Here is an 18,119-nt window from a genome sequence, read left to right on the forward strand (position 1 = left end):
GTACTGTACTGTGTACTTGTGTATAATGACAATAAAAGCATTCTATTCTATTATATTAGCTCCCCCCAGTGCAAGTTTTGCAATAAATGTATTGTTTGATGTTTATTCTTCACTACGTTTGCCTCAATACACAATGTATTTACTATTTATGTTAACATGTATAGTGTTTTGCTCCCTTTGTGTTCATACTTTGTGTATAGTAAGTCATCATAATGTACTGTAGTAGCTATTTAAGGTTACTGATACGCGTATGTTCCTGTACTTCTACTGCGGTGACACTTGGACCTAAAACGTTTGTTTTATTGTATCGTATTCCAACTGTTGAGCTGCACACATGGTAACACTTATAATAAGAAGGGTATTAATCAACACCAAGGTGCAGTGGAAGGAAAGTTGCAGGCACGCAGCATCCTCCTCGTTTCCCAAAGCCATTGCTGTCCTGTCCCACTGAAAACAAAGACGTGGACCGGACAGCTGAGCTTGGGTGCGTGCTGCTCGTTACTTGTACGAGGTTTTCCACAAGCCTTAGTACAGTCACAAACCATTTACGGAGTAAATCTAGCCTCGGAGTAAACAAAAAGCACGCTGGAACATTTACTGTGATGGTCGATGGGTTGCTAGCGAGGCTAAGCTAGCAAGCTAGCTACTAGTGTGGGCGCTTATGAAACAGGCTGGCCTTGCTGCTGCTCTGTGTTGTCTCGTTAGCTTCAGTACCAAGTGAATGGGACAGAGCTGTTGTTGTCGTGAGCTAACGATAGCTTCTCCGCGGCGATCTATCTAGTTAGTAAGCTATCTCAAACAGCCCGCATTAACATTGACAAAGTAATAGTTTAACGTCGCCGAATTTGAGGAACAAGTGGGTGACGTCAAGGGACCGGGGTTTCCAGAGTTTCAGACTTGTGTGGCTGGTCTATAAAAGATGTACGCGGTGTTGAGAGGAGACAATGCCCATTTTAAACCATCTTACCTCTGCTCCTCCGGCTTCTTCAAGTTCAGTCTGCTCTTCCCGCTGTTCCACGCAGCTCAGGAGTTCGGACATTTTTATCGAATTTCCTCTTTGGATTCAGATATAGCGTCCGTTATTTGGTGCCTTATGTGATCCCGTATAAGAGCCGTTGAAGATTTTCCGAACTCTCCTGCGGTAAATGAGACCTATTCTGCTGTTTATAATGAAAGACACACCGGTTGGTCACTCACAGGCAGCACATTCCCGCTAGCAAGATTTTTTTCTCGAGCACCCGCGTTCACATAACCCGGTGTGGGTTCTATCGCGAGACTTGCATATGCTGCCTTTACTGCTTGTTGGAAATGTTGCTACTCACTTGATTTCTTCATACAGCTTATTTCAAAATTACCCTTAACATTAGCGTGTGTTATCTGTTAATTTATCTGTACAAAACCGTATTTACAGTGCAATATACAGCTAGTTATAACATTCCTTAAATCTTAGATGGAAGGAAGGAAAGTGCGGCAATAACAGACATCAAGTATATCAAAACCACTTCTATTATTCTTGTTAAAAAGCTTGCTGGACAACACAGATGATTTGGTTTGGTTGAACCAGACTGCAATATGAATGTAAAAGTAAAAAGAAATCAGTGAATAAATTATAAAACGACTTCACTTCATTTCTTGCTAGAACCAAATAAGCTCAACATATTTGTGTAAGTAAATGTTATGTTTATTGGGATTGTTACATTTGCCAAGAGAATGATTTAACAAGTTTAATATCTAAATCTGGGCTTGATTAAAATAGTGACAAAGTTAATACTGAATTAATATACTTCAGTATGGTCCATTTAAGTCAAATGTAGTGTACCAATATTCTGTTCATAAATCAACTGAACATACAAGCATGCTTTGTTTTAAATACATTTGTAGACACTTTTGTTATTTTGTTTCATGTACATAAAAATTAGTTTGCTACAGTATGTTAATTGCAGGGAGTGATTTCTTATTTGTACCCCTGTAATTACAACTGTTTTTTTTCAGGAAATTTGAAGTTTTGTAGTAATATTTAGATTATTGATAACAACACTGCATTGATCATGATTGATTATGATGAGATGTTTCAAGATGTCCATTAATGTCTCAACCCATTCTGTAAACAACTCCTTTTGGACATTGTCAAACTGATCATGAAGACAAGTCTAAATGTATGATTGATAGGCTGAGATTTAGTGGAGGGGTATCCAGCATGGCTTTCATGAAAGCTGAAATAAACTTAGCCAAATCAAATGCCATGCCCACTTTTCTAACTCCCCTTTTAGTTATTTAAAATAAAGGCCTACTGTAGACTACATTATACCGTACACAATGCATACTCTGCATCCAGTCTTTGTACATAGACTACAGTATGTTGTAAACATGCAAATCATATTAACATAGTTATGTTATCAATGTTTCACATGATAATATGTATTCTATGTAATACATACTCACTCACTTTAATCTGGAATTTCAGGTTTTTAAATTTAAAAAGCAAAATATATATCCGAGTCAGTAATGTTCCCGGGGACACCAAAAGCAATACTGCAGTTCATTTAATAACAAATTTATTTTCAACCAAAAGCCAACTTCGCCCGAGACCTCTAAAATGGAGATGGACAAGGAGCTTTGAAGGCAGCACGTCAACTGAACAGAAACGGCTCAGAAGTGCCCAAATATTTTGAAAAGAAAAAAAAATCTTTAAATATTTTTTTATCTCGAGATGCTAAATTTCAAAAACACCGTTTAACCAAGAATCACTGATTTTATGACTCAAAATTCAACAACCACTTCACAGGCACTGTTAAGACGAAAATTGCTTCACGGGTCCTACCAACTTCTCTGTCCATAGGAATGACGTCGGTGGAAGGATAATAAGCTGATTTTTAGTGATCAAATTAACCAAAATAATACGGTTTTATAAGTCACAAGACGGTTAAAATCTAGCGACAATTGAGGATTTTCTGGTCCGACATTGTTGACATGCTTTGTTTGGGTAAGCATATATCGTAAAGCTTCTGTATCTCTCTATAACATGGCGGTATTTATGCTAAGTCAGAGGAACCTAACGTTACTCAGCTAACGTCTAGGCCTGTTTTGTTGCTTTGTTCGTTTTTGTTGTCGTTCTCGTCGTCTAAGGGGCGTTCGTAACAACTGTCGCTATGGAGCGCCTTAGTTGTGATTAATATTTGAGCCATGTTTTAACTGCTGTGCGTATGGAACTAACCATTAACGTTACAGTTAGCGTTAGCAAGCTAGCCGCCCGTTACTACACAAGAAGCATAGTCAGCGGCTGTTGCTTCTGAAGCGGCCAGATAAAAGTGAAAACATTAGATGTGAAGTAATGTTAAATACGTGTAATATATCAATAATTTCGTTGGTAGGGCAGAAAGCTAATAGATAATGTTGGACTAAGAACATAACAAACAACGATTCATAGTTAGCTATAGTTGCCCGTCATAACCGCCACAAAGAAAATTAGGGCTAAAATTGAGACAGTATATCTTTGTTTAGGCTAGGTTAGCTACTTGGCTTCAATGAGGCTCAGTCTATAGAAATAGGATTCATATGTAATAAGCAACCTATTTTTTCATTCACAAATTTAACAATAAGAAAAATAATTAAATTCTCAAATTAAATATTCCAGCAGAAATGTTCAACATTTTCTTGTTGTAGCTTCTCAATTGTAATGTTTTGCTGCTTAATTCATTTTTTAAGGTTGTGGACTGTTAGCTGGACAAACGAACAATTTGAAGGCATCACTTTGAGCTATGGAAAACCATGTTAGGCCTTTTTCACTATTTTCTGACCTTTCGTTTGTAGTAAAATTGAGTAAAAGACTTCAAAAATTACATAAAAAATGATTACAGTTAGTTACTCTATATTTACCTTCATAAACAGCCACGCATTTGCATTTTATTTTCAGATTCAAAATGCCACCTTACCAGCACTTGCTGTACTTCTTCCGACACACATGAGACCAGGACGCCTCACTAGGTCAGTCTCACAGGCACTTATTCCATTTCCAAGATTGTAAATGTCATCCCACATCACATCAGAACACTATCATCCATCACATATTTCAAAAAGGCACACCAACAGCTTCATCCTAACAGTTACACTTGCACACATTAATTGCTCATGTATTGTCCAAGCCTTGTTTGCATTGTTTGTATTTGTCTAGCCCATGCTGATGTCTTTTAACTGTGTATATGATGTGTGATTCTTTAAAGGCCCAATTTTCAAATGATGTAAAGCACTTTTTTGCCACTATAGTCACATCACTGTGATGCATGCAAGCTCCAAGCTTCCAGTTGCAGGCAGCATATTAATGCTGAGTACACATTGTCTACGTTTAAAGGCTTACATTCTGTGCACTCATTGAATGTGTAGACTGGTTGAAAGGAGCCTATGCACCTATGTTTTTTTTTTTCACAGCAGACATTTGACTTATCATAGGAGGAAAAGCACATGTGTTACTGATAACATTAACAACAGCTCTGTTCTATCTTATACCCCTGTAAGCCTTGACGGCGAGCCAGCGTATAATACCCTGAAACTGAACCAGCTAAATGGAATTTATCATTAGATTTACAAATACAAACAGTACAAATAGTTTTTGTACTGTTGACATTTCCTACTGTGACATGGCAAAATATCCTCTGTGATATGTAAATCCATTAAAACTAAAAAATGCTAACTGTGTTATATTAAATAAGGCCCACGCATTCTTTTTACTCTAAAGTATGAGTGCAGAAGATGTGAGACCTTTTTAACAAGCTAATTGTTTAGTAATTTGCCTTCCACAGACCATTATCATGGACAAGATTTTGGAGGGCCTTGTGAGCTCTGATCACTCTATTCCAGTGAAGAGGGCCATTGTGAAGAAAGTAGTGGAAGCAGCAGAGAAAGCAGTGACAGAGGAGCAGTGTAAGGCATTGTTTACTCTCACAACCCGCTTCATCTTGCTTGGTGAAGATGCCTTTCAGAGGCAAATCGGCTTCCAGGTTTTGGAAGCCTATGCACGTTACCACCGCCCAGAGTTTGAGCATTTCTTCAGTAAAGACTTTGTCCTCAGTCTTCTCCAGCAGGGCTATGGCCAGCTGGACCGCAAAGACCCAGCCATAATAGACTACATTCACTGCTGCCTGCGGCTGCTCATCAGCTGTCCCTCGGTGCTCGAGATCTTCAGCGTTATTCAGGTGGAGGTTTTAAGGATGGTGTGTGAACGTCCGGAGCCTGCTCTTTGTGCCCACCTGAGCACTTTGCTGTCAGACTTCGTGCAATGCATCCCGAGGGATAAGTCGGGCGTTTTGTTCTGCCAGCAGCTAGTGAGGACCATCAGTTACTTCCACTGCTTTGTCAGCCAAGAACGGGAGCTGAGAGAATATGTAGGTCAAGTGACTAAGGTTAGCACACTGCTGCAAAACATCTGGAAGGCTGATCCAGCCACACTGCTTCCATCACTGCAAGAAGTGTTTGCCATTATCTCTTCCACAGGTGAGACTCCTTCCTTCCTTCCTTCCTTCCTTCCAAAAGTATCTTATTTCATACATGAGCACAAACAACCTTTATCTCGTTTTTAAGGGGTACCTCAATTCGTTACAGATGTCTGAAGAAGCTTAAAATATGAACAAATTTGGATTTTATTCATAGTCTCTGCCTACCAGTAATGAAAAAAGCGTATACCTGGCAGCATGGACCCATGACTTATACCTCTCCCTTTTATAATATCTTGGCTTTAAATCCTAGGGTTGTTGGCAAATGATTAAGCACACAGTTTTTTTTTTAGGGTCCTGCCAATATCTGACTATTATGCCTTGGCTTAGTTTTCTTATTTTTATAAGTTGGATTTGCATCCAACAATAGCCAATATTGTTAGCACACTGATTATTTTCACCTAATTTTACACACTTGTCATTGCAAGCAATGGCATCCACAGATTTAACCAATGCATTTTCTCAAAGGGCAAATATTGAAAAGCAGTAGCTGTGGAGATGTAATTGAGTTCAGAATATTTCAAGCTGACGTTCATTTGTTGATGGTAAATTGTTGGAATGTCCTGAGCCTACTGTGCAGTGTTGTGAGTGACTGAGCTGTGGAGCAGCACAAAATAAACAAACAGCAGGCAGCAGTTTCAATGAAATAGCTGCACTGACAGTATGCATCAGTGATCGATGTGAGCAGAGCCGCTTTGGGTTAAAAGGTCACTCTGCCTCTATTTCAGTGACATTTTTCAGGTGATCTGTGCTTCTAAAGTGCTGGTGTTGAAATCCACTATACACAACATTAAAATCATCCCTACACAACACTAGTACACCATATTACAGAAAACCATCTAAAGAATGCTGTGATGCGGGATATATTTTGTCAATGCAGAGCTATTCAGCTATAAAAGCAAATAAGATGCATATTCATTTTAAAGTCAAGTAAACGGGCTTAAAATATAACCTGCAATAGAAAGAAACTTTGTGAACCATATAATATTTGAAATCCAAAACAACAGTGCTGTCTAATTTTTGAGGCTTTAGTTTGTGGCGGTGTTTGCTCTGCATTATATCACATATATATCAGGTGTTTGTCGCGGCTGTCATGAGTGTAGAATTTAACAGTTGTACTCCACTTGCTGTCCACTGACACAAAAAGAAAAGGTGAGATTGTATAATTATGTGCCATTTCCACTTTGATTGATGTTTTTGCAGACCCCTCCTTCGACCCATCCATTTCTCTGGCCAGTCTGGTTCAGCACATCCCCGTCCAGATGATCACAGTGCTTATCAAGAGTCTCACCACAGACCACAATGTCAAAGATGCAAGCATGACTAAAGCACTCTGCAGGTTACCTCTCATATCTAATCCTCCCAAGATGAATCTCAGCATAAGTTTACCACATTTATGCACATTATTTACACTCCACCTACGTCTCTATCTAGGATGATTGACTGGCTTTCTTGGCCTCTGGCTCAACATGTTGATACCTGGGTCATTGCTCTGCTGAAAGGACTGGCTGCAGTACAGAAGTTCACTATCCTCATAGACGTCACTCTGCTAAAGATTGAACTGGTTTGTAGTGAGAACTCCTCATTTTGATTGATTATTGAGCTCAGGAAGAAGCCAGACAGACAATGTTTATTTTATTTTTTAAGGCTACACAAATGTTAAAATGCAGTTAAAGTTAAGCTGGATTGTAGCAATGTTTCTTAAAGATATCATACCCTTGCACCTAGATTGCTCACTTGGTAGAGCGGGTGCCCATCTTTAGAGGTCTACTCCTTGATGCAGCGGCTGCAGGTTCAACTCTGACCTGTGGCCCTTTGCTGCATGTCGCTCCCCCTCTCTCTCCCCTGTCATGTCTTTGATGTCCTAGTCAAATAAAGTCCTAAAATGCCAAAAGAAATTACATACTATATATATATCCCTGAAATGGTGGAAAGACTTTAATTATTGAAACAATTCCCCGGTTTGCATGAATGTATTAATGACATGAAGATTTTGATATTTTCCTATAGGTATTCAGTCGTCTGTGGTACCCCATTGTGCGACAGGGAGCGCTAGCTGTGCTCTCCCACATGCTGCTGAGTTTCCAGCACTCTCCGGAGGCCTTCCATTTGGTATGAGATCTCCTGCCTGCCTCCTCACACTCCCTTTCCCTCTCAGAAGGCAATTTGGGTTTCTCAATTCTTCTCTTCTAGCTTAAATTACTTCAAAGCTGCATAGACCTCTTTTCCCAGAATCCCAGGCTTGTCGCCACTCTCCCTTTAATGATGGGTGAACCACTTAAATGCGGAGCAATGGCCATTGAGTTGGCCAACTTCATTAGTATCTAAAAATAGTAATTGTCTCCAAAAATACTGGGCAAATGAGACCGAACCCTCTTTGGGGTTCTTGATGTGCAACTATCCTCTGGCTGACCATGCTGCATATTTGTATGATTAATATTAAAAGTACCTTCCAGCAACAGTACCTTCCAGCAACAGTTTTCTCTTATCTTCATCCCTCACCGTCCCAGGTTGTTCCACATGTGGTGCATCTCGTCCAGTCTTTGAGGACAGATGGTCTCCCCACCAGCAAAGCATTCTTGCTGCAGTTCACTGAGCTTATACACTGCATGATGTACCAGTACTCCGGCTTCCCTGACCTCTATGACCATATACTAGAGGCCATCAAGGTAAAAGAGCTGTGTGTGTGTGTGTGTGTGCGTGTGTTGTCAAAAAACACTTACCTCAGAAGGTCATTTCTTTACATTGCATAAAAAAATCAAAAGCTTTAAGACTTTACTACTATGTATGCTCTATGTCTAACAATTTCAATTTGTTTCCTCAGGATCTCCCAAAACCAGGAGAAGACAAGATCAAGCTGGTGTTGAATCAAAGTGCCTGGACGTCCCAGTCCAACTCATTTGCCTCGGGTCCTCTGAGGCAAGTTGGGAAGTCTGAGACCGGCAAGACTGGCCTGGTCAACCTGGGGAACACCTGCTTCATGAACAGCATCATCCAAACCCTCTTCATGGCCACAGAGTAAGCTGTGTATGCACACACACACACACACACAAACATGTTTTGCATTTTTATAAGTGTATACTGAAATTTAAGGCATACATATGGGCAGTCTAAGTTAACCTTTTGTTTTTCTCAGTTTCAGGCGGCATGTTTTGTCATTACATATAAATGGTTCCAACACATTAATGAAAAAGCTCCAGCTCCTCTTTGCTTTCCTAGCACACACTCAGGTTAGTGTTTTCCTGTGTAGTGGATATAACAGAATAGTATTACTGATTTTGACTTTGACAAGAACTCTGTGGTTCATTTCTGTATCCTGCAGAGGGCAGCATATGCTCCAAAAAACTTCTTGGAAGCGTCTCGGCCTCCCTGGTTCAATGTCGGCTCTCAGCAGGACTGTTCGGAGTACCTCCGGTTTCTTCTAGACAGGTACAGTCATACAAATGAATCCTAATAGCATTGGGTGAAGTTAGTGTGTAAATATCAACACAAATGTACTTTCCCTCTATTGTTTCCCTTTGCCAAATGAATGAAATCAGAATAAACAATGTTAGTGTGTCATTTTTGTGTCACTTAATGCATAATGGAAGAAAATGTAATAAAAGAGCGGTAGCTATTAAAAGCATGTATAAAGCATTGTGAGTGTTAAGTGTGCATGACTTTGGCGTACTGATGTAAACTGTAATTTCTTTAGAACTAAATTATGTGACTGTGTGCTTGTTGTATAGAAATAATGTTAATTATGCTACATTTTCACAACACTGGCACAAATTATAATGAACGTACTGCTTTATTTTCTCCTCTAATGTTGAGTGCCCCTTGTCTCTTGACCTCAAGGTTACATGAAGAGGAGAAAACACTTCAAGTCCTGGAATCAGTTAAGCCAAAGGTCCCCCCACCTGTTGACTCTAGCAGCAAAGACCCCTCAGGCCAGACTTCTCCGGAGGATGGTGAGGAGTCATATTTGACTCCAGCAGAGGACAAACCTGAGAATGATGGGAGAACTTTGACAGAGAGAATGTTTGGTGGGAAGCTGATCACAGGTATTCGCTGTATGCAGTGCAACTGCATCTCTGAGAAAGAGGAGCCTTTTACAGACCTCTCTTTGGCCTTCTGTCCTTCTGCCACCTCTCAGGGCAGCCCTCAACCTGAAGGACCCTCAGAGGAACCCAAGGGATCTGTCAATGGCGGCAGTGAAGTTCCTGAGCCAGGCTTGGCCAAAGCCTCAGCTAGCAATGTCCATTTTGTGCCAGCGACAAATGAGCCTCCTCTCTCTGTGCCTGACCTGGTGAACTATTTCCTGGCTCCAGAGATCCTGGACGAAGAAAATGCCTATTTCTGTGAGAAGTGTAGCTCCCTCCAGCGGGCAGAGCGGACCATGAAAGTGGTGTCAGCACCGGAATACTTGATCCTCACTCTGCTGCGGTTCTCATATGATGCCAAATGCCACGTGCGGAGAAAGATTCTGGACAACGTCACCATCCCGCCAATCATGAGACTTCCAGTACATGCCCCTTCAATGCCTAAGCAATGTTCCTCAAATACATCTTCTCCTCTGCAAGTGGATTCTCCTGAGAGCAGTGAGAATCTGGCCAAGAAGCTCAAACCATCTCAAAAAGATGATGAGGAAGAGGGGGACGAGAGGATAGATGGAGCAGAGGAGATAAATGGAGGAGGAGAGATGACAGTCCAGTCAGTGCCATATGTCCTCAGCTCAGTGGTGATGCATTCTGGTATGTCGTCCGAGAGTGGCCACTACTATTCTTACGGGCGGAACATTAATGGCGCGGATGGAACACAGCATCCAGCCAAACACTTTGCCCTCAAGGAGGGTTTGGGGAATGACCAGGCCGAGTGTAGCCTCTCCACTTGCTCAGCTCTCTCAATTCCACCTGAACAAGGAAACACACAACCTAATAGTGGCCAGGAGGCAAGGGATTGGCTGCTGTTCAACGATAGCAGGGTGACGTTCACGTGCTTCCAATCAGTGCAAAACATTACAAATCGCTTCCCCAAGGACACAGCTTATGTGCTGATGTACAGGAAACAGGAACTACCAGGGCAGAACATAAATGGGGGACTGATGGCAAATGGAATCAGATTGAGTACTGAGCCTCCCCTACAGAAAGAACTACTGGATGCTATTATCAAGGACAACAAGCTGTATTTACAGGTATGTGCGGGTGTACAAAAAAACATTCAATCCATTTCAAATCGCTCCATATAAATGCTACCAATAAATGCTAGCCAAGCGTGAAGTGATTAGCATTAGAGCAAGTATTTAATCTGCTGCTAAGAGGTTCATTGGATATTTTTGGTAAAACACTGTGCTTATTTTTCATGCTTCAAAAGCATTTGACACACAACTTCATTACCAATAACCCCTCTAAGCGTGAGGTTATTATGAAAGCTGAGGGCTGTACAAGATTCTCTCAGGTGGAAAGAAGCTGAGGGAAAACAGACTGTACTTTTACAGATGACTAAGAGCCTGCAGAGTATAGGATTTCTTTTGACTGAACTTAAAGTCAAGTCTGAGCTGTCCTGTTAAAAGACATGCGGTGTAATTTCACGAGTCATTGAACTGTGGTGTGTAGAGTTGGCTTTCCAGTGCACTTGTATAAGTGACTAAAGTAAATCCCCTCTAGAGGGCGCTGTAATAATGTTAAGTGATGACCACACTGAATCTCTGTCAATTACTTGGCGTGTTAAGGATATATTTTAATGCTGTTTACACATAAAATAATCACACATTTGTCTTTTCTCCATGCTGCTAATAGGAACAGGAGCTCACCGCTCGGACCCAGGCTCTCCAGGCTCCTTCATCCTCCTGCTCGTTTAGGCCCAACGGCTCAGACGACAATAACCCACCAGGGAGCTGCGGCCCATCTGGGGGAGGTGGAGGTGGAGGAGGAGGGGGCTTCAATACCATTAGTAGACTGGTCTTCTGAAAGAATAACTGCTGCAGGAAATCCAGATGAACTGGCACTAAAGAGCATCCTGAACTGATCACACCATAGTTGTGCTTATAACCTTATGAAAAAAGCACTGAAAGTATTTACACATACACACACAGCATCTGCGTGGATTCTGATCCTAGATTTGATTTTGTTCTGACTAAAATTGTTTTATACCACTGTCATTTGATAGTACCTGATTTGTTTAGATTCTTTTTTTGTGATCTCAACATTGTAATCTACCATTAATCTTTCAAATTTCCTAACTTGAGGTGGATAATACTTATTGGTGCAAATGTATTCTCTCCCTTAAATAACAAAGTAAAATAATGATCCACTTTTGCAAATATTGATAAATATGGGAAACTGGTTGAGTCTAGAAAGTGCTCACGTAATCTGGCTTGTCCGAGTGTTTCTAATATTACCTCACACACAAACATATGCACATACATGCATGTGCGGTGCACAGCACAGAAAAGAAAGAGCATTTAACTGTATGATAAACACTTTTTGTGATTTGTCACAGTTCTGAACATACAGCCCACAACCTTTGTTTACTTTACTGATTTGCATGCAGCTTTCCTTCACGAGCCGTGGAGTTTGATTTTCATGATATTTGAATCTTGTTCGGTGTGTGGTTTGCTGTGTTTTACAGGTTTCATATCCCATGCAATAAATGTACATATGACTTAAAATATTCAGAATAATCATGGAATATAAAATGATGTGGAAAATAGACTACTTGGGTAATCTCTGAGACAAAGGCATTTTCAATATGAATATTAAATGCTTTCCTCCCACGATTTGGTAGTGTCATCTACACAGAACTATATTACAATTGCTTAAACATAATGACATCCGTTTGACAGCATATTTAAATGTGTTCCTCTAGTTTGATCATTCAGGGAGACTTGTGTTCATGCTGATTTAATGTGCCTTTTGATATTTAATGCAGATTTTTAAAGAGGAATTTGTCAAGATGCACACCTCAGCTGTACTGTGTTTATATTCATAATGGCTTCATTTGTCCCTGCAGTAAAAACAACCCGGTATTTTTTGTATTGTCTTATTTAACCAGGCAGGTTATTTAAGGTCAAGTTATTTAAAGTGGTATGGTGGGCGGGACTAAATTATAAATGTAACGCCAAACATGATGATACAAATGTTAAAAGAAATAAATGATGAAAGAAAATTAATAATACTTTATTGAGTGAAGGCAAGACCAAGAACCAGATGGTTTTCTGGAAACTTTAAATAATTGCTTTGGAAATTAGACAAACACCAAAGTAATGAGTGTGTGTATGCTCAAGCATAAATCAATTTCTACGTGACCTTACTTGTCACTGTTCCATTGCAAATTGACAAATTGAGAATATACAGGAACCATCTTTGGTTTCTTGCTACATCTTGAATTTTTTGGTTTGGATAGATCACCTCCTGTTAATCATTTATACTCTTATCACCAGTGCCAGTTTTCTTCTGGGAGCTAGATCTAAGTGTTGCAAGTTGGATTTGTATTAATTAAATGCTTCAAAATGAAAATGGTTAAATAATAAATTTAAGTTATTGATACTGTGAAGCTCAACAATTCCACTCTAAAACATGCAGATTTTTAGTATGTAAGCAACTTTGTTGATTAAAAAGAAAAACAGAACTGTTCGTTGTTGCATTATTCATCAAAACAACCACATACATCATGTTTTTGCTTTGATTGCAAAAATATTTTTGCACGAATGGAAGTGAGGATAGACAAAGCAGTGACCAAAAAAGGAACTGAGAAGTCACATGCAATCATACACACGGGAAATGTACAATTCCCAGGGGCCTAGGACAAAGTGAGTTGTAATGTAGCAATAGCAAATTGTTTTTAAATGTGTCATTTATCACTAATTAGCAATTGATATGGTAAAACAATGCAGAAGCACTAAAGCTTTCAAAGGCCATTTGGGGAAAAACAACAGATTCTCAATTATTAATCGACCAAACCATAACACTTTTCTCCTCACTTGTTGAAATGTTGACTCTCGGGAATGGTATGATATTATATCTTCTGATGTCATATTGGGATTTTATAATACACAAATATGTTATAGGATTTGTAGTTGCATTAAGGTCATACAGTTTGTACAATATTTTTTTGGCATGTATTGACAGTAAATAAGACCTGGTCTGTTGAACACATTGATGCTGTGTGAAGCCCCCATAAACAAACTAAGTGTGCCCCCGTAAAGCACAGCAACAAGACCACAACCTCTAAGACATACCAATTTCATTAAAGCTGATGCACCAGAAACAGAAACATGGCACACAGGCTATTTGATGTTGCAATAGACTGTAGAGCTATGATGCCAGGAAAAATAATGAATTAACTGGAAATGGTGTATTGTGTCTACAGCCTTTAATTGTTCCCTGTTTCTTCATCAATACCGAAGCTCCTATCAGAGGTGATATATGCCATGTACAATGGCAAAGTCATTAATCTTAGACTAACAGAGAACATCCTTTGGGGGAAGTGTTTACCATAACAATAGCATTCCAATAAGATTCCTGAGATACCATTCTGAGTCCACAGGGATCACGCCTCTGCTAGTGGATTAGACCAGTTGTGGATGTTATGTTGAGTCCAGTATATTGATCAGATGTGGTAAACTAGATCAATATTAACCTTATAAATCTAATCTTTTTCTAAGCACTGCTGTGTTGTACAGTAGCATAAAAGACTATATTGATCTTGCTACAGTATCTTATGAAAATGTTGTTAATTAAATAATCAGATGCTGACCAAATGTAGGCCTATCTCAGATATAAATTTGTTGTGGTAACGTTTATATGTGTAAAAGACACAAACTATTTGACACCATAAAACATACTCTATGTACAATGCCGTTTTAGTCTTTTAGTATAAAATCACAGAAGATAAATGGCAAAATGGTAGCATACACAGTAATAGGTAAAAGTGCACTTCCTTCTACTATTCTACTAACATGACATGGTTTTTATGGCGAGTTTTCGTTAGGGAATAAACGCGCATTATGGACAGTGTAGTTTACACGTGGAATGATTTCTGGGGACCTCTCGGTTCACAATGAGGTGGGACCTTTCTTTGTCTTTTCTGCAACTGTCTGAGGCCACTTTTATGTATTCACCCACAGGTGTATATGGCTTTATTACATCATGTTTCATGTATCAAACCGCCCTACAGTCATTTGTTGTATTTGGGCACGGAACCAGGGATTATTGAACTACATGTCCCATGGTTTAAGCGCTACAGTTTTCCCTGCACGCCGCCGCCTCCCCATTTCGTCTTCTAAAGTAGTATTAAAGCGAGCAGAGCTACAAGAATGAGACATCCGGTATGATGTTCAAAACAAACCTCACGATAGGATATCACTTTGATGGATCATGTTAAAGGAATAGTGTTGTATTGCGTGTTGTGCTTCGTAAACATAAATATTTCCTTAAAGGAAGATTATGTAATCCATATGTTTGTTTTGTTTTAATAAAATCTCCATTTTACTAATACCAATATTAATACTTATACCACAATTCTGAAAAAGATTAACACATTAGCATATATAGTTAGCTGCCAGATATGAACAAACAGAGACTAAAAATAGATTAAAAAAATTAAACAAAAAAATCGATATAAACATTTATTTTGAAGGAATCCCTAAACATCCGGTGTATTGCCGTAAGCTTGACACTGCCATGTTCCAAAGGAGGGTGAGTTCAGGGAAAGACGGAGCCACCCTGTCAATCACAATTAAGGAACCATGGGAGTAAACTGGTGAGGAAGCTCGGCGGAACCACTGTGTTTACCGTAAAGATTGTTTTAATTTGCGTAGAAACTACAACTATGCACCGGTGCACTGTGGGACATTTACATCTGATCTCGCCAACTGGGAATCGCTCCACTTTGACGGGAATTAGCATGAGGCGTCACGTATAACAACAAAAACTTAGCGAGTCTCAGTTGCCTGCGCCTATTTTTTTTTGCCCCCACAGCGTTTCAGTTTGAACAAAATACACAAGTCCTCGTTAATATTTGTACAAAAGGCGGTGCCGCGGAGGTTTATATTAACTCTAAGCTCAGGATATACCAGCTTATGTGACGACAATTCGTAAAAGAATCTGGTCTTGTCTGTGAGTCGACTTTCGAAGAAGGAGTGACGGTATTTATCGCTCTCAAAAACACAAAAATACTACACTTAAACTTTTTATATTTCAACTTCACAGTTTGAGCTTTGTGTCTACGTCTTTGGGTTTTTCAGGTACAAGAAGACACTCCCCAAAACAAACGAAGCCAGACGGCAGTCTCCGCTCCAACTCCAGGGATAGCAAGAAAGGAGCAGATATGAGTGGGGGAGATGTGGTGTGCTCAGGGTGGCTGAGAAAGTCTCCTCCAGAAAAAAAGTTGAGACGTTACGTAAGTGCACTTTATATACTATTTGTTACATTGTAATAAAATAACCCATAACTCAAAATAGGCCAGCTCTTCCTTGGACACTTTGCATATGCACTGTTGTGCCCAGTGACAGACGTGTAGGCCTCATCTTGTGTGCATTTCAACAAATACGTTTGACCATTTTCTGAACCTTAACGGTTTTGTGACTTCTCTAAACTCAGTTTGCCTTGTAGTCCCCTACAGTTATAGTGGCTTTATCATGAGCAAAGTCACTCTTATCGTCGGTATTGTTTTGCTCAAGGGCACGTCAACAGGGCTCGTCGACCACCATACAGCGATCCAATCTCGCAGCATGACCTCAGAGCTTTTGATTCTGTTGGACCTATAACACCATACATTGATTACCCTGGGAAGCAATGCTTGTGCAGTCACTGTCAGTAGCCTATTCCCTGTGGCTTAGGTGGGAGATGTTCATGCCAAGGGTTAAATGATTTTGATAGAACTGGGGAATACACCAAAGGATGACTACTTTCTTGCAAATTTCAAAAAGTGTTTGTAAAAAGTTGTCGTATGTGCATAATTAAGTGTAAGAGTAGATGTTGTGTAGTTGGTATATATAATTCCCAGATTGGTTTGGTTTAGAAGGTTATGGTTTGCAGTTCAGTTCGGTTCGTTTTTGGTAAAGAGTGAGGGCTTTGGCAATTTCAACATGATTTTTTATTTATTTGGCATAAAAACTGATTGCCTACTTAGTTCTGGCTAAGAACATACGGATCATAAAAGATAATGTTTTCCTTATAGCGCAAAATTAGAAGGCACAGACTAGACTAAAAGGTCATCAATAAAAAAGCAAAGCATAAGCATGAAAAGCACTAATATTTTTTTTATTTTTTTAAGAATAGCCTACAACATGCCAGTTCTTAATGGAGATATTCGTGTTTCCACTTGAAATCAAGTGCAATATTTTAAATGCACAACATTTAACTATGAAAGGGATTTGTCTCTGATTTTTTATCAGAATGTGTCAATGTCATAAAAAAAGAAAACACAAAGCGCTACATAATACCCCAAACACACACTGCACACAATTTTCAAAACAGCACTGCCCTGTGAATTTTCCATGTTACTTTTTATATTCTGGAGAATAGTTCTCAAAAATCTCATTGTGTACATAACGTATTGTTAACACACCAATAGTCCTCCATACAATATCGACATTGAGGTATTTGGTGGAGAATATTGTGATATTGGATTTTCTCTATATTGCCCATCCCTAAGTAACACTTAATCCATATTCTCCCATACAACAGACCAAGACGGAGTAAAAGCTACACTCGGCACCTCACTCAGGCCAAATGTGTTTTGACTACTGCGCAAGGCTTCCCCCTGTATAACTTTAGTTGAGGGTTTTAGAGTCTTCAGAGTAATACATAATTACTGAGGACAATACATGTCTCTTTCCCCACCATTGTTTTTTTTTACACTGGCAGTGAGTTATCACTGTTTTGCATGCAACCTTCTGTTTAGTTGTTGTTCGCTTGGACAAATAATGTCATCGCCGACAGCAGCGCTGATGCAAAAGCAAATACCTTTTATTAGCACATGTTGGCTGTCAAGTCTACATGCCTTCCTTGTGGATCAGTGGATATCTCTGTTATTGATATTTGAATTACAAGGCCCGCAACTTGAGAGGAGGGATGTTTTTGCAGAAACCACAGGTCCATTGGAGTGTTTTTTCTGAAAGCATTACAACTAAAATCTAGCCGCAAAGACAGGATTTTCAAAGGGCTTTTTCTCACATTCATAACAGGGTACTGTCTGATTTAGCTAGCTCACTGCCTAATTGTAAGCATCTTTCTTGTGTTAGAGTATGCCTTTATGGGTGATCATCACTCGCAGCTTCATAAAACTGCCGAAAGTGGACATCTTATTTGTCATTTGTTGGAAGAATCAACCATTTGTGTCAGCGGTCACACTGATGTTCACTATATTGTGATGAGAACTTCATCCGTTGCTTCATCAGGACGTTCTCATGTCTGCATCACTACACATAATCTGAGAAACCAAGTGTTGATGTCACAATATTGTTGTTTCTCAATAGAGTAAACAGCTGGCTGGCGGAGTATTTAATTGTTCTCCAAGGGGATATGTCAACTAGCTATACCAGTTTTATAACCATTTTTGGGACACAGTAGAAAGCCAGGAGGCCATGTCCCACAGTGTGTTTAGAGGGGCATGGGAACTGCTCTGTTGCTGGTTTTATAGAGAAGATTT

General features: G+C 39.7%; 3 protein-coding genes across 13 annotated transcripts in view; 2 read left to right on the forward strand and 1 right to left on the reverse strand.

Annotated features, from left to right (window-relative positions):
* Nucleotides 1–1,267, reverse strand: part of smarca5 (SWI/SNF related, matrix associated, actin dependent regulator of chromatin, subfamily a, member 5) — an 8,730-nt gene extending 7,463 nt beyond the window's left edge. Inside the window, exon 1 of the mRNA XM_034899300.1 lies at nucleotides 968–1,267. Within this exon, the coding sequence (XP_034755191.1) occupies nucleotides 968–1,039 (72 nt within the window). The 5' untranslated portion in view covers nucleotides 1,040–1,267. The remainder of the gene's footprint in view (nucleotides 1–967) is intronic.
* Nucleotides 413–11,544, forward strand: usp38 (ubiquitin specific peptidase 38). Of its 4 annotated transcripts, none has more exons than XM_034899294.1 (12): nucleotides 2,788–2,983; nucleotides 3,914–3,984; nucleotides 4,797–5,487; nucleotides 6,690–6,825; nucleotides 6,921–7,050; nucleotides 7,497–7,598; nucleotides 7,997–8,155; nucleotides 8,311–8,504; nucleotides 8,623–8,716; nucleotides 8,809–8,915; nucleotides 9,324–10,659; nucleotides 11,264–11,544. In XM_034899294.1, exons 3-12 carry the CDS (start codon nucleotides 4,806–4,808, stop codon nucleotides 11,432–11,434), a joined length of 3,111 nt encoding a protein of 1,036 aa, XP_034755185.1. In that variant the 5' UTR covers nucleotides 2,788–2,983; nucleotides 3,914–3,984; nucleotides 4,797–4,805; the 3' UTR covers nucleotides 11,435–11,544. The 4 variants fall into 4 exon arrangements, with proteins under 4 accessions (XP_034755190.1, XP_034755177.1, XP_034755185.1 ...); XM_034899278.1 differs by lacking the exon at nucleotides 3,914–3,984 and adding an exon at nucleotides 3,706–3,770 and having other exon boundaries at nucleotides 2,807–2,983; XM_034899299.1 differs by lacking the exons at nucleotides 2,788–2,983; nucleotides 3,914–3,984 and adding an exon at nucleotides 413–484.
* Nucleotides 11,545–15,139: 3,595 nt separating this feature from the next.
* gab1 (GRB2-associated binding protein 1) overlaps nucleotides 15,140–18,119 on the forward strand; it is a 51,843-nt gene continuing 48,863 nt past the window's right edge. For 2 of the 8 annotated variants that reach the window (XM_034899332.1, XM_034899359.1), the window contains exons 1-2: nucleotides 15,156–15,612; nucleotides 15,712–15,866. In XM_034899332.1, coding sequence (XP_034755223.1) covers nucleotides 15,795–15,866 — 72 coding nt within the window. In that variant the 5' untranslated portion in view covers nucleotides 15,156–15,612; nucleotides 15,712–15,794. Of the gene's footprint in view, nucleotides 15,613–15,711; nucleotides 15,867–18,119 lie in introns of all 8 variants that reach the window. The other 6 variants (XM_034899311.1, XM_034899352.1, XM_034899342.1 and 3 more) reach the window with 4 other exon arrangements.

This window comes from Etheostoma cragini, chromosome 2, assembly GCF_013103735.1.
Source record: "Etheostoma cragini isolate CJK2018 chromosome 2, CSU_Ecrag_1.0, whole genome shotgun sequence".
Classification (NCBI taxonomy): Eukaryota; Metazoa; Chordata; class Actinopteri; order Perciformes; family Percidae; genus Etheostoma; species Etheostoma cragini.